Below are 16,156 nucleotides of genomic sequence, written 5' to 3'. Positions count from 1 at the left end.
TACATGCACAACAAGAATCCCGGGCTTCTACTGACCCACCGTTTGGTAAAAGGGGGGGAAAGACTTTTTCAAGAAGCCGCAGGAACACCTAGTTCCCACCGCACCAGCGGCCAGGCTGGGCTGGGCCAAGCCCACGTGGCCGGCGGGCGGGGGCGGGGGCGCGCAGTGCGCAGCCGCCCCGCCGAGTGGCGAAGTGGCCCGCGAGCCATGCGCCCGCGCCCGCCGTCTCGCCGGCCTCCGCCAATCCGGGCTCCCTCCCCACCGGGCCGGGCCTCCACCCTCCAGGCCCCGCCTCGCCGCCCCGGTCCTCGCCGCCTCCAGCTCGGCGGGCGAACTGCGTGTTGCTGCGTCATCGCTAGTGGCCGGTTTGAATGAGGCTCCTGTCGCACCCGAGCTGCCGCCAACCCCGCGCCGCCCTCTCGCCCGCTGCCACAGCTTCTTCGTGTCCCTTTCCCTTCGCCGCCCTTGCCAGGCGCAGCCTCCCCGTGCCGCCGCCTCCTCCCCGCACCCCCCGCCATGCCGCTCTACTCCGGTGAGCTCCCCTCTCGCCTCCGGCCCCGCGCTCCTCGCCGGCGCTAGGCCTGTCAGGAGGCCTGGCCTGCGGGGCGGACGCCCGGCCGAGCATGGGCGGGGGAGGGGAGGGGAAGGGAGCGGGGAGGCATGGCGGGGGTGGCGGCGGCGTGGAGCGGCGCTGGCCTCTGTCTCTCTCCGTGCCCGTCGCCCCCGGCCACGCGCGGGGGCGCTGTCTGTCCAGGGCCGCCCTGTGGGTGGGGTGGGAGAGGGAGTGGAGATGGGGAAGCCGGCGCGCCGGCCTCCGGGAGCGGTGACTCTGCAGAATAGTTTCTGTCGCTGTCCTCGCGAGCGGGGACAGGTGAGGGTGTGTCCTGGGGCCCCGGGCCCGGCTCGAGGTGCGGGGGGGTGTCCTGGTGCTCCTGGGGGGTGGCTGTGCCAGGAGCGCACGGAGGGAATCCTGAAGCCGGGGAGGGATGGAGGGACCGGGGTTTCCCTTCGCTTACCCCTTGGGCTGCCGCTGCAAAACCCCCTCTTTGGTACCAGTTTCTGTTTAGTTCCAAAGCAGATTGCGACTGTGTGTGTGTGTGTACTTTGTTTTTACTTCATCAAACGTACTGAGTTTCGAAGTCCGAAGCATGATGTTAGCTCTGGGAGGCAGATGAGTGTAGTACACCTGTCCGCGGGCATCGTTTGCTTTTGGTTGGCGTTTGACGGATTGTTGCCTGATGGTAGTCTAGGTTAGGGGGTTGGCCGGTGGTCAAGTTTTTAATTAATGGACCTTCCTGTTTCCTAATCTGATTCAAAATGGCAGCTAAGATGTAGGTGGTGGCTTCAGTTGGCTATGGATGTGTGCGATTCATTGGCCATACCTGACAATCATAATTACTCTAATTGAAGATTCAGCATTTTCAAAGAATGACATGCAACAGAAAAGTACCGTTTAACATCGAGGTGGATTCTTGATCTAGATTCTTCAATGGGATGCTTTGATAGTGATTGCTCAAGCTGTTTCTGTAATTATTAGCAGTAGGATAATTCCACAATAATTTAACAGTAGAATGATACTTGAAATATTACATTTATGCAATGTAGAGTTGAGGGAGCACTAATGTTGATAAATCCCACCGTAGGCTAATACTTAAACACACACAACAAAACCAACCCCTCTCTTTTGTTCCCCTAAAAATATGCCTATATTCACCAAACTGTCGATCTTAAAAACCGAGTTCCTTCTTAAATATTTAATCAAACTTTTCCTTATTTCCAAAATGGGGGAATTGAAGTCGATTTCTAAGGTTTCTTACTTTGACATCTCTATATTGAGAATCTCTATTTTCAAGTTCTGCAAAAAGCCCTATGTTAAAACGAGCACATTTTAAGTACTGTTTCATACGTTTTGTTAGAAAATTAAATATCCAGATTTTTATATAGTTAAGGTAAGTGCCATAAAACTCAGTGACCACCTGTGTGCCTGGTACAAAGCTAGTGTTTTTGTACATGTAGCTTTGTTTCAATCTGCAACATAATCCTGAGATACTGGTATAATTCTCCTTTATGGGTTAGCAAAAAAGTTAAAGTAACTTGTCCATGTGACACAGCTAAGTACATTTCAGATAGGTTCCTCTTCCATATTGTTCTGGCTTAGTCCTGTATTTTGCTTGTGCTATTATGTTTTTAGCTTATCTCAATATTTACAGTTGTACCCTCTTCAATTTCCCTGCTGCTGCTAGCATCATCTCATGTTCAAACCAGACCAAAGTTGCCTTTATGAAAGCCTTTCAGAGATTGCACATTTTCTATGACATAAAGCCTGTATGTTTTAGCATAACTTATGTTATCTTCCTTGACTTGATCCCTGCTTCCAGTTTCAGCTGATTCTGCTTCAGTCTGGGAATTATATACCATGCTGCTTTATGTTTTTCTTGTCTTTTCCGGGAATGCTTTTCTTTTTTCTGGCTAACACCTAATTTATCTTTGAGTCTTAGCTTGATAGTGATAAAAAATTGATAGTGAAAACACAGTTATCACTTCCTCCAGGGAATTCTTCCTTGCTCAGGAAGCATTCTTCTGTACTCCTGTAGCATTTATAATACTTATATTATTTATCTTAACCTTTTCTTCTCCATTTCTCCCTTGTTAGACTATAAATAAATTCATAGAGTCTTCCCTAATGCTTGTTACTGGACTTATCATTGAATGAATGCTGAATACATTAATTGAACTGATGAAAGAATTGGTATTTGGAGTCAGGGTCAGTTTTTCATATTCTGATTTTAGTAGTTGGAAATCAGGCAGCTGATAGTTGTGAAAGTCTCGTTTTAAATAGGTATAAAGTTTTTAGTGGAAACAAACTATATCCTTGAGTTTGTTTATTTTTACATATTTCAAAAATTAGCTATTTTATGAGGTTAATTGAAAGTTTTTTATTGGTTGATTGAGGTTTTTTTATTATGGTAAAGTATATGTAACATAAAATGTACTATTTTAATCATTTTTAAGTGTACAGTTTTTGGCATTCAGTACATTCACATTGTTGTGTAGTCATCATCACTAACCACGTCCCAAACTTTTTCATGTTTCTAAACTGAAACTGTTTCATTGAACAATATACTCCCTTTTTCCATTTCCTCCATTCTACTTTCTGCCTCTGAATTTGACCACTCTAGGTACCTCATATAAGTGGAATCATACAATAATAGTACTTTTGTGTCTGCCTTATTTTGCTTAGTATATAATGTCTCCAAGATTTATCCATGTTGTACAGCAGGGATCCTCAAACTTTTTAAACAGGGGGCCAGTTCACTGTCCCTCAGACCGTTGGAGGGCCGACTATAGTTTAAAAAAAAACTAGTACGGCTGCTAAGCAACAGGCAGCGGCGGCAAAAACACCCGGCGGGCCGGATAAATGTTTTCGGCGGGCCGGATGTGGCCCGCGGGCCGTAGTTTGAGGACCCCTGTTGTACAGTGTGTAAGAATTTCATTACTTTTTAAGGCAGATAATATTCATTGTGAATATATGCCATCTTTTGTTCATCCATTTATCTGATGAACACTTGGGTTGCTCCCATCTTTTGGCTATTGTGAATAATGCTGCTATGAACATGGGTATAAAATATCAGTTTCAGTCCCTGCTTTGCATACTTTTCGGTATACACCTAGAAGTAGAATTACTGGATCATATGGTAATTCTATGTTTAATTTTGTTAGGTACTGCCATACCTTATGGTCTCATTAGCAATAACAACGGTTCCAATTTTCACCACATTATTTTCTAAATAGCTATTTGAATGGCTGTGAAGTAGGATTTCAATATTTTTTAGTGACTTAATTATGTCTTTATATAACCAAAGAAATATATAATTTTTAATATTTGACCATCTTGTGCTCAGGAACCACACTTTTCAATTCTTAGAATTCAGAATCTGTATTCCTTAACTTGTTTTAAATATGCTTTTTCTCCCAATTTTTTTTCTCTCCAATCACCTTTCAAAAATCTTTCTCCTCTGTATTCCAACAGTATGTAGATTTTAATGACTGCTTAATTAAATACATTTTGAAGTCTGTGAACCTTATTCTGGGAAATATTTCATTGTGATCATATTTTGCAGAAATTATTGATACAAGATTCTGAAGACTTGAATATTTACTAACTAGTCTTTTTGACATTAGTAAGTCAACCAACTTCTCTTAACTGTTGGTTTCCTTATTTATCAAATGAGAAGTTGGATTAGATCCAGTTAAATTTTGTTCAGGACCTACTGCATTCAGGTCACTTCTGATTTAGTATAGGCATTATGAACATAAAAAGATGAATGACATAGTTTGGCTTTCAAGAACTAGCTTCTCAATCTGAAGTCCTGTTATTTTGTAAATGAAAACAATCAATTATGGTTTTGTTTTCAGTTACCGTGAAGTGGGGAAAAGAGAAATTTGAAGGTGTAGAATTGAATACTGATGAACCTCCAATGGTGTTCAAGGCTCAGCTTTTTGCACTGACTGGAGTCCAGCCATCCAGACAGAAAGTTATGGTGAAAGGAGGAACATTGAAGGTAAAACTTAGTCCATATTTTCATTATATAATACTAGAGGTCCGGTGCATGAAATTCATGCACTTGGGGCGGGGTCATGGGTCCCTCAATCCGGCCTGCGCCCTCTTGCAGCCCAGGAGCCTCGGGGGATGTCTGACTGATGGCTGTAAGCCAGCAGTCGGACATCCTTAGTGCTGCCACAGAGGCGGGAGAGGCTCCTGCCACCTCCGCTGTGCTTGGCTTCTGGCTGAGCGGCACTCCTCCTCCTCCCCCTGTAGTCAGTGAGTGTCATAGCGCCCAGTCTTTAGGCCATTTGTTCAGTTTGCATATTAGCCTTTTATTATATAGGATTATTATATAATTAGTGAAATGTAGCATATGAGGTCTTTTTATTTGGTGAATATATAGTTATGGGATTATAACTATTTTATTCATATTAGTTTAAGGAGGAACATTGTAGCCATTTCAAACGTTATATTATAAAAGCATCACTAAATTTTTTATTTTCAAATGCTATATTAATGAATACCTCTGTGGGTCATGGGAGTCAGGTCAAGCCCTGATTTTAAAATACTGGAAAACTGTTAATTTTTTTCCTGTGGCCTTTCTTGCATCCTACACATTAAAAAAGAACTTCATTCTTTTAAGAGTAATTGCTATCTAAAACCTGTCTGGAGGTGGGAGAGAAAAAATTTTGTTTAAAAAAATAGAGAATTAAATTTTTTCAACTTCCCTTGGAATGATCACATTGACTATAGTTAAGAGTCCAAGCTTACTAGCATCATTGATGAAGGGCCACAAAAAAAAGACGCCAAGGTATTTTCTTCATTGTTATTTATAATACTGTATAAGTATAGTTTTTAAAACATACTTCAAGTGTTAGATATGAAATGCTAAGGGCTGGCTACCCCTGTTAGGTGGGCAGTAAAACAGATGTTGGTGAAGAAACATTATTTCTCCTCCAAGTTGCAGTATGAACTTTTAGTTATTGACTAGAGGCCCGGTGTATGAAATTCGTGCACTTGGGAGGTCCCTCAGCCTGGCCTGTGCCCTCTTGCAGTCAGGGAGCCCTCGGGGGATGTCCGACTGACGGCTTAGGCCCGCTTCACTGGAGTGGGCGGAAGCCGTCAGCTGGACATCCTTAGTGCTGCCACAGAGGTGGGAGAGGTTCCTGCCACCGCCGCTGTGCTCACCAGCTGTGAGCCCGACTTCTGCCTGAGCGGTGCTCCCCTGTGGGAGTGCACTGTCCACAGGGGGCAGCTCCTGTGTTGAGCATCTGCCCCCGGTGGTCAGTGCGGGTCATTGCGACTGGTCGTTCCATCGTTCGGTTGATTTGCTTATTAGCCTTTTACTATATAGGCTAACCTAATTTCTGCTGAGCTGTGTGCAGGTATACCTCAAAGATATTGCAGGTTTGGTTCCAAACCACTGTAGTAAAGTCTATTAAGTGTGCAATAGCATTATGTCTAGAAAAACAATGTATATACCTTAATTAAAAAATACTTTATTGCTAAAAAATGATAATTTTCTGAGCCTTCACATTTTTGCTGTAAGAGGGTCTTGTAAAAATCACAATATCTGCAAAGTGCAATAAAGCAAAGGTAGTAAAACAAGACATATCTGAACTGATGGTGTACTGTAGGGAATTATAGAAAAATGCTAATTAAATGAAATGGACTACTAAATAACTATCACTTACTGAATACTTACTTTGTGTCAGGCTTTTATTATTTAAAAAAAATTCTCATCTGTATATATTTTAAAAATGATGAAAATAATTGTATTTTATATATTTTATAAATGAGGAAATAGCATCAGAGAGCTTTAAGTAAGATAAAGTAAGATACCAATAGGGAATATGATGTACAAGTCAAGTAGATTTGGGTTCATCTCCCAGCTCTTGTGACCTGGGGTAAGTGCTCTGAGGGGGCATATATAGTTATTATTACTTATAATTAGCAGTAGTAGCCCTTAAACTGAGAAGTCTTTTTTTTTTTGTTATTATGTTGTTATTGATTTCAGAGAGAGGAAGGGAGAGGGAGAGAGATATAAGCATCAATGATGAGAGAGGATCATCGATCGGCCCCTACTGGAAATTGAGCCCACAATTCCGGCATGTGCCCCAACCAGGAGTCGAACTGTGATCTGGTTCATAGGGCGATGCTCAACCACTGACCCACCTGGGCCGGGTGAGCAGAGTCTTTAGGAAGTTAATGTGCAACTTTGAAGCAGGGTGTCTGGAGAAATAATTAGTGACTCCCCCAAAAGGAAGCAGATTGAGTGCCTGCTACCTTCTCCAAAAAATAGAGTAATATAGAACTGACTTTATCCTGTATAAGGAAGGGCATAGCGTTAGTAAGCCAAAATATCTGTGAACCACTCACGGTATTAAGAAAAAAATCTTGATTTAATTGAACATATTCAAGTAAAAGTATTGTTTAATTGTTTCGTAGGTGTGAAATTTTGTACTTAAGAAACATTGGACAGAGCAAGTATTATTAAGGGTTACTTTGTATTGGGTGGTCCTGTTTACTCTCCTGGAACCATTTTCAATAGCATTTTATCAAGAGTCTCCTGATTTGAATGACAAATTCTGTAATGACCCTAATTATGCAGGCCTTATTTCATATTACTCTTCAGTCTTGTCACCTAGGGTAGATATTGGCTTTGATTCCAAACATGCAACGAACATGCAAAAATTAGCATCTTTCATTTGTCATCAATCAGGTGTTTTTTAGTACTTTCGGTGCTGCCAGGTTTACTGTCTTAGATTGTGTCTTATGTAGTTTAAGCAATTGATAGACTTAGTTTCTTTAGGATTGCATGTGTTTTTTTAAAAAAATACTTTGATTACAATAATTTAAATAAAATCTTACAGAAAAAATTATATTTTGAGTAGCTTCTAATTAGTTGATTATTAGAATATGCTTGGATTGTACAGGGGTGATTAAAAGTTATTTTTGTCTTTAAAACAGGATGACGATTGGGGAAACATCAAAATAAAAAATGTAAGTATAATCCTAAGAACACTATTTATTATAATGCAATTTCCTAATTATTATTTAAAAATATATTCCAGATGTCCTTTTTTCCATGTGTACATTGAGTTGTTCCAGCAACATCTGTTGAAAATACTTTTCTCTTTCCATTGACTTGTGTTGGAAACTTTCTTGAAAATTAATTGTACGTCTGTTTTTGGCCTCTTGTTTCATATACCATATATTAGATTAAACTTACACCACTACCGTATTCTTGATTATTAAAACTTTATAAGTCTGAAAATAAGATAGTGTAAGTTCTCCAACCTTTTCTTCTTTGAGACTGTTTTAGCTCCTTTGAATTTTTGTATAATTTTAGAGAAGTCTGTCAATTTCTACAAATGGACTCCTGGAATTTTGTTTGAGATTACATTGAATTTGTAGTTCAATTTGGGGAGAATGCACATCATAACAGTATTGAGTATTAAAATCCTTAAATATGGTCTACTTCATTTGTTTAAGTCTTTATATTATTCTCTTAGCAGAGCTTTGTAGTTTTTCATTTCAGCATAGAGGTTTTGCATGGTTTTTGTTAGATTCATGGAACTTAATGTTTCTTAGTTGTTGAAAATGATACTTAAAAATGTGTTTTCCAATGTTCATGGCTAGATTATAAAAATATGGTATATTTTCATCCACATACTCACCAGCACTTTGTTGATTAATTTATGGTTGCTGTTCTGGCAGGTGTAAGGTCAGATAACTTACTGAAATTTATTTTGCATCTCTGATGATTAGTGACTTTGAACATTTTTTCATGTGTCTATTGGCCATCTGTATTCTCTTTGGAGAAGTATCTATTTAGGTCCTTGGTTCCTTTTTTAATTGAATTGTTTGTCTTCCTGGTGTTGAGGTATGAGTTCCTTCCATATTTTGGAAATTAAATCCTTATCAGATGGATCATTGGCAAATATTTTCTCATACAGTGGGAAGACTTTTAATTAAGAATTTAGTGTCTTTAAATAAATGAAGGACTATCAGATACTATATTTTCTTTTACATCAGTTTTGGTAGTTGGCCTCTTTTAAGAAATTGGTACATTAAGTTGTTGAATTGATTGGCATACTATATTTTTAATTCTAGAATCTGTAGTGCTGTGTTTTCTTTCTCTCCTTTTCCCCTTGGTATTGGCAAATTGTGATTTCTTAGCTGTTGTCATGGGTATGAATTTGCTACATGAATTAAAGATTTTATAGTTTCTAATAAATAAAGATTTTATAGTTCAAACAGGAATTTTATTAAATTTGTATAATGAAATAATAATTTGGAATCATTTTTTTTTTTAAAATATATTTTATTGATTTTTTTACAGAGAGGAAGGGAGAGAGATAGAGAGCTAGAAACATTGATGAGAGAGAACCATCGATCAGCTGCCTCCTGCACACTCCCCATTGGGGATGTGCCCGCAACCAAGATACATGCCCTTGACCGGAATCGAACCTGGGACCTTTGAGTCTGCAGACCGACGCTCTATCCACTGAGCCAAACCGGTTTTGGCTGGAATCATGTTTTTATAATAATTTTTCCAGACCAGAAACCTGTCATGTCCTTCAATTTACTTAGGTGTTTTCTTATATCCCTAACTAGAGCTTTATGGTTATAATCTTTATGGTGATATATAGATAGATAGATAGATAGATAGATAGATAGATAGATATTTAGATAGATGATAGATAGATAGATAGATTGATTGATTGATTGATTTCAGTGAGGAAGGGAGAGGGAGAGCCGATCATTGATCGGCTGACTCCTGCATGTCCCACACTGGGGATCGAGCCCGCAACCTGGGCATGTATCCTGACCGGGAATCGAACCGTGACCTCCTGGTTCATAGGTCAACACAACCACTGAGCCATGCTAGCCGGGCCATGGTTATATTCTTATTACATATTTCTTGTTAGATATTTGTTGGTATTCTTTCTTTTTTATTGTATTTTCTAACTGGCTGTTGCTAATGTATTCTTTAAATACTTGGTTTTCTTGAAATAGTTGTCTTTGGAAAAAGATTTTTTAGTGATGGCTTAGTACTGCTTTGCTATTATCTTATAATAAGTTTTAAGTAAAAATTAAACCTCTGTACCCTTTTCTTTGTTTCATGTGTTAATATCTTCCAGTTAAGATATTGAGTAAGATTTTGTTCACATTTCAGGATTATGAGATTTAGGGTGACAGTGCCTTCATTGGTCTTTTGTTGTATAGAACGTTGCATATGTATTGAATATAAGTATTCAGTTAGGTTAATAACGTGTGGAATTATAAAATTGAGTATTTTGAACTTATGTGTTTGGTTTGATGTTTTCCAGTAATGGAGTTTTCAATGTTCTCAATATTTTTATTCAAATGTAAATAATTGTTACAGTTACATAATAGATATTTATAGAAAAAATCCTGTCAGTGCTTAATTTATTTGTTATGGGAAGAAATTGTGCCATTAAATGTTAATGATCATTTGAAGAATTCCCTCCTCTGCAGTATGTAAACATTCTCAACTTTGTTTATGATAGTATTTTTTCATTTAGCTTTATTGATTTATAATTTTTACAGAGCAAAGTTTACCTTTTTTTATTGTATAGTTTGATGAATTTGGTTAATTTTGTATAGTCATTTAACCACACCACAATCAAGATACAGAAGTTCCATCACTCTAAAAAGTTTCCTTGTGTCTTTTTGCCAATAAGCTGACTACCTCTGGCCGGAAGCAGACATTTTGTACTTAATTTTTTTTTGATAACTCAGTAATTTTTAGTATATTTACAGAGTTGTAAAATCTTCTCCACAGTCTAATTTTAGGATATTTCCATTACCCTGAAAGAAATGCACGTCTATTTAAAGTCACTCCTTCTTCCCACCTTCAGTCCTAACAACTGCTAATCTACTTTGTATAAATTTACCTTTTCTGGCAAATAGAAGCATGCAGTATGTGTTTTGCTATGTCTGGCTTCTTTCATCGAACATAAAAATGATCAACTTTTGAGCATTTTATGAAATTAAATTTTTTTTAAACAGGGAATAACTCTACTAATGATGGGATCAGCAGATGCACTTCCTGAGGAACCCTCAGCTAAAACTGTCTTCGTAGAAGATATGACAGAAGAACAGTTAGCATCTGCTGTAAGACAAACCACATTTTATACGACCACTACTTTTCAGAAGTACAGTTACTAAGGTGCCTTTCAGAAAGTAGCACATGAATGCTTTGAAGATTTAACAGTTAATATCAAGATGTATTCATTATAAAGGCAGTTAATATCTGTAATATAAGTCTGGCAGGTAGTCAGCACTATTTAAGTGCTTACTATTATTTTTATGGGGAAACAGGCCCAAAGAGATTAAGTAGTTTAAATGCTGGGACATTTAAATTCTTAAAACCTTCCATGTTGAAAATACATACAATTAATCCTCAATTTAAATGCAATGTTGGTTTAGAAACTGGCCAACATACATTTGTCAAATGTTGTTATTAGTTTTACCACCCACATTTATGTAGTACCATTCCTTTTTTTGTAAGTATTTCTATGTATATTTCGTCATCCTGTTTTAATGATAAGCCTGAAAGAGGACAGGATTGATATGACTATCCTTTTGTCCTTTTAATATTTTCAAGAAAGGAATTAAAACAGAGAATAACTGTTAGTATGATGCAAGGAAAAATTTTAGTTGGGGAAATAAAACATGTTACGTTAGGGTAAAAGTGGAATATACATTGGTATAAGTTGGAAATTTTACTTTGAAGTGTGAACTTTAGTGATTTATATATGCTATGTCATTTTATAAAAATGATTTCTCTTATCAGATGGAGTTACCATGTGGATTGACAAACCTGGGTAACACTTGTTACATGAATGCTACAGTTCAATGTATTCGTTCTGTGCCTGAACTCAAAGATGCTCTTAAAAGGTAAGACAAAAGAGAAATGTTTTAAGTCTTCTTTAGGTAACAGAGGTTCACATTTGTGTAGTGTTGTTGTTTTTGTGTGTGTGTGTGTGTGTGTGTGTGTATTTAGCATCTATATTGAGATATAATTCATTTATGAGATAATTCATTCACTTAAAATGTTCAATCAAATTGTCTTTATTATATTAACAAGGTTGTGCAACAATCACTACTTCTAATTTCAAAATATTCCCCACCCACCACACCCTAAAGAAACCTCATACTCATTAGCAATCACTTATTACACCCTTCCCACCTGCAACTCTAGGCAATCATTTATCTACTTTTTGTCTTATAGATTTATCTTTCTGGACATTTTATACAAGTGGGATCATATAATATGTGGTCTTTTTCTATCTGCCTTCTTTTACTTATATTATTTTCTAGATCATTCATGTTATGTATTAGCACTTCATTCCTTTGTATAGCTGAATAATATTCAATTGAATGGCTATACCACATATGTTTATCCATTCATCAGTTGTGGACATTTGGATTGTTTCCACTTTAAAAATATTTTTTATTTATTTCAGAGAGGAAGGGAGAGGGAGAGAGAGATAGAAACATTAGTGATGAGAGAGAATCATTGACCGGCTGCCTCCTGCATGCCCCTTACTGGGGATTGAGCCCGAAACCTAGGCATATCCCCTTGACGAGGAATTGAACCATGACCTCCTGGTTCATAGGTCAACGCTCAACCACTGAGCCATGCTGGCAGGGCTGTTTCCACTTTTTTTTTTAGCTATTATGAATAATGCAGCTGTAAACATGCAATTACAAGTTGTACAGGTGAGTTGTTTTCATTTCTCTTGGGTGTGAGTGTATTGCTTGTTCACATAGTAACTCTATGTTAAACAACATTTTGAGGAACTGCCAGATGGTTTTCCAAAGTGGCTTCACCATTTTACTACCTCAACAGCAATGTAAGAGAGTTCCAATTTCTCCACCTCCATGCCAATCTTGTTACTGTATGTTTTTGATTATAGGCATCCTGAGGGTGAAAGGATATATCATGGTGCTTCTCATTTGCATTTACCTAATGAGTTGTAACATTTTTTCAAGTGCTTATTGGCCATTTGTACATCTTCTCTGGAGAAATGTTTGATCAAATTATTTGCCAATGTTTTAAGTTGTTTGTCTTTATGTATTCTGTATACAAATACTTTTTCAAATAGATAAATTGCAAATGTTTTTTTTCATTTGGTGATTTTTTTTTTAACTCTTGATGATTTTGCTTATAGCATGAAAGTTTTGATTTTTTCTTTTTAAAAATAAGTTTATTGGGTTAACATTGGTCAAACGTTTTAAATTTTGATGTAGTTCAGTATTTTTTCTTTTGTTGCTTGCTTGTGTTTTTTTTTTGTGTAGTGTCATGTAAGAAACCATTGCTAATCCTAGGTCACAAAGATTTATTCCTGTTGTTTTTATTAAGAGTTACATAGTTTTAGCTCTTACATTTAGGTTTGTGATCCATGTTTACTTAACTTTTATGTGTGATGGGAGGTAGGTGTCCCATCCCATTCCTTTGCATGTGAATATCCAGTTCCTGTAGTACTGTTTGTTGAAAAAACTAATCTTTCCCCGTTGAATTTTCCTAGCATCTTTGTTGAAAATCAATTGATCATAATGGGTGTAATAAATAAGATTTAATTCTGGACATTCAGTTCTAGTCTAGAAATAAATTCATTGATTTGTATGACTGTGCCAGTGAGTAATGGTTTTAAAAAGAAATAAAATTTTGTTTTTATATCACTATAGATAAGAAAAAAGTAAACAGTTATGCATGTTTTGAGAACCTTTGAAATAATCTATAAATGAGGGTCTCTTCTCTTCAGTGAATCTAAATGTTCAAAATATGACTCTCTCCAGGTCACACAGTTGGTTATAGTGTAGTCCTGTATACCAAAAGTTGTGGGTTCCATCCCCGGTTGGGAATGTTACAGGAGACAGCCGATTGATGGTTCTCTCTCACATCAATTCTCTCTCTCTCTCTCTCTCCTTCCTTCTTTCTTCTCTTTCCTCTCTTCTCTCTCTTCTCTTTTCTCTCTTCTCTCTAAAAAAAATCAATAAAAAACATATTCTCACATGATGATTAAATAAATAAATATATATATATATATACATATATATATATATATATACATATACACACACATATATATATATATATCTTCTGACAATTTATTACAACTGTCTTGATATATACATTGCAGTTCTTAATGTATGATACAATTCTAAACTGCAATTTGGATTCCTAGCTTCATGAATGTTAATTTCTTTATTTCCTTAGTGGCTTGTGAAATGCTTTCACAGAACTGAGCATTAGAGAAGAGAAAGTAGGGATACACAGAAACCTGAGAGTAACTGAAGGTTTTCTATATTTCTCTGAAGTGAATACTTGTCACATATTTATATGAAGTTGCCTAGAGTGCAACTGATGTATTATCAGTGAACAACACACATTACCTGTCTTTAGGCACTTACAATCAAATTGAGAATGATGATCAAGTAAACAGGTACTGTTTCAGAACTGTTTTGATGGGAAATATTACTTATTTTTCTTCAGAGGCCTAGTTATTTCTCCACTGTTTTAGAACTCCCACATTACAATTTACATCAAGCAACCAGATTTTCTTGGCCCTTACTGCCTCTTCAATCAATCCAGTCTATTTTTCTTGAATGTACTTTCTTTCTACTCCCTTTTCCCATCAAAACAGAAATAACAGTTATTTCTCCACACATTTTTAAATATTTGTAAGAATGATATTTTCTTGATAGAATTTACTCATAAAATTGGCTGGATCTGCCCTAACCGGTTTGGCTCAGTGGATAGAGCGTCAGCCTGTGGACTCAAGGGTCCCAGGTTCGATTCCGGTCAAGGGCATGTACCTTGGTTTCGGGCACATACCCAGTAGGGAGTGTGCAGGAGGCAGCTGATCGATGTTTCTAGCTCTTATCCCTCTCCCTTCCTCTCTCTAAAAAATCAATAAAATATATTTTAAAAAAATTGGCTGGATCTAACCTTCTCTTCTTCATATTCAATGTATACTTTTTGTGTCTTTTATATTTTATTATTATTTTTTAAAAAATATATTTTATTGACTTTTTACAGAGAGGAAGGGAGAGGTATTGAGAGTTAGAAACATTGATGAGAGAGAAACATCGATCAGCTGCCTCCTGCACACCCCCTACTGGGGATGTGTCCGCAACCAGAGTACATGCCCTTGATGGGAATCGAACCTGGGACCCTTCAGTTCGCAGGCCGACGCTCTATCCACTGAGCCAAACGCGTTAGGGCTCTTTTTGTGTCTTTTAGAGTCAGTTTTGGTAATTTATGTTTTACTACGAATTTGTCCTTATGTCTTTAAACTATTTTAGCATAAGGGTGTTTTCCCCCCATTTTTTTAAAAAAATATATTTTATTGATTTTTTACAGAGAAGAAGGGAGAGGGATAGATAGCCAGAAACATCGATGAGAGAGAAACATCGATCAGCTGCCTCCTGCACGCCCCCCAGTGGGGATGTGCCCGCAACCAAGGTACATGCCCTTGACCGGAATCGAACCTGGGACCCCTGAGTCCGCAGGCCAACGCTCTATCCACTGAGCCAAACCGGTTCGGCCCCCCATTTTTATTTAAGTCAAACCTGGGTTCTCGCAGTCTCCCACCTCAAATAATTCCGTTCTCGATCAAGTTGTTCAATGAAAAAGTCTTGGTAGTCAGACAAAATTTCGGTTCGCTACCCGACAACCCCTTCATGCTGATACCTGTATGATCAGTAACCAGTCTCTTGGGCGACAAAGGAGAGAGTGGGAAGTATGAATCACTTTACCACTAAACCTCGAATTGTTAATATCTCAGAAAACTGTGCCGTGAATATTTTTGTACTTTGTGGTTTTGAGGTCTGGAATGGATTTTTCTAATGGGAAAAAATGATTCAGTTTTTGAACAAATCACTTCTTGAACAGCCTTCCAGAACAAATTAAGTTTGAGAACTGAGGTTCCATTTTATTTGTTAAATATTTTCTTTTCCTCCCTTGATTATCTTGCCAGAGGCTAATGTATTCTGTTTTTCACAGAATCAGCTATTAGATTTATTCACTCAATTATTTCAATTGTCTGATTCATCCTACTTTTTGTTTGTATTAATTTCTTCTACTTTTTTAGGCTTGTTTTACTTTATTTATTTATTTATTTAATTAATTTTGCTTGTTTTACTGTTTTCTAACTTCTTAAGTTGCATGCCTGAGTCACTTATTTATATTTATAACTACAGGCCCGGTGCGCAGGGCGGGGAGGGGGGTATCCCTCAGCCCGGCCTGCACCCTCTTCATTCTGGTACCCCTTGGGGGATGTCCGACTGCCTCTCACAATCCGGGACCGCTGGCTCCTAATCGCCCGCCTGCCTGCCTGCCTGGTCACCCCTAACCCCTCTGCCTGCCTGATCGCCCTTAACCACCTCTGCCTGCCTGATTGCCCCTAAGTGCTCCCCTACCAGCCTAATCACCCCTAACTGCTCCCCTACTGTCCTGATCTCCCCTAACCACCTCTGTCTCGCCCCGCACGTGGGACCCAGGATTCCCTCCTCTGGCCGGTTTCAGGCACCCGGGACCCGAGCCAGCTTTGCCCGGGCCGGCCGCAGCTG

The 16,156-nt window shown here is 38.3% G+C and overlaps 1 protein-coding gene across 2 annotated transcripts in view; it reads left to right on the top strand.

Moving 5' to 3' along the window:
* Positions 1-305: 305 nt before the first annotated feature.
* USP14 (ubiquitin specific peptidase 14) overlaps positions 306-16,156 on the top strand; it is a 41,652-nt gene continuing 25,801 nt past the window's right edge. The window contains exons 1-5 of one of the 2 annotated variants that reach the window (XM_006097384.3): positions 306-532; positions 4,417-4,562; positions 7,517-7,549; positions 10,586-10,690; positions 11,373-11,476. In XM_006097384.3, coding sequence (XP_006097446.1) covers positions 517-532; positions 4,417-4,562; positions 7,517-7,549; positions 10,586-10,690; positions 11,373-11,476 — 404 coding nt within the window. In that variant the 5' untranslated portion in view covers positions 306-516. Of the gene's footprint in view, positions 533-774; positions 872-4,416; positions 4,563-7,516; positions 7,550-10,585; positions 10,691-11,372; positions 11,477-16,156 lie in introns of those variants that run through there. The other variant, XM_006097385.3, reaches the window with a different exon arrangement.

This window comes from Myotis lucifugus, unplaced genomic scaffold (assembly GCF_000147115.1).
Source record: "Myotis lucifugus unplaced genomic scaffold, Myoluc2.0 scaffold_200, whole genome shotgun sequence".
Taxonomy (NCBI): domain Eukaryota; kingdom Metazoa; phylum Chordata; class Mammalia; order Chiroptera; family Vespertilionidae; genus Myotis; species Myotis lucifugus.
Note: the sequence above shows the minus strand (reverse complement) of the source record. Positions and strands in the feature narration are given on the sequence as shown.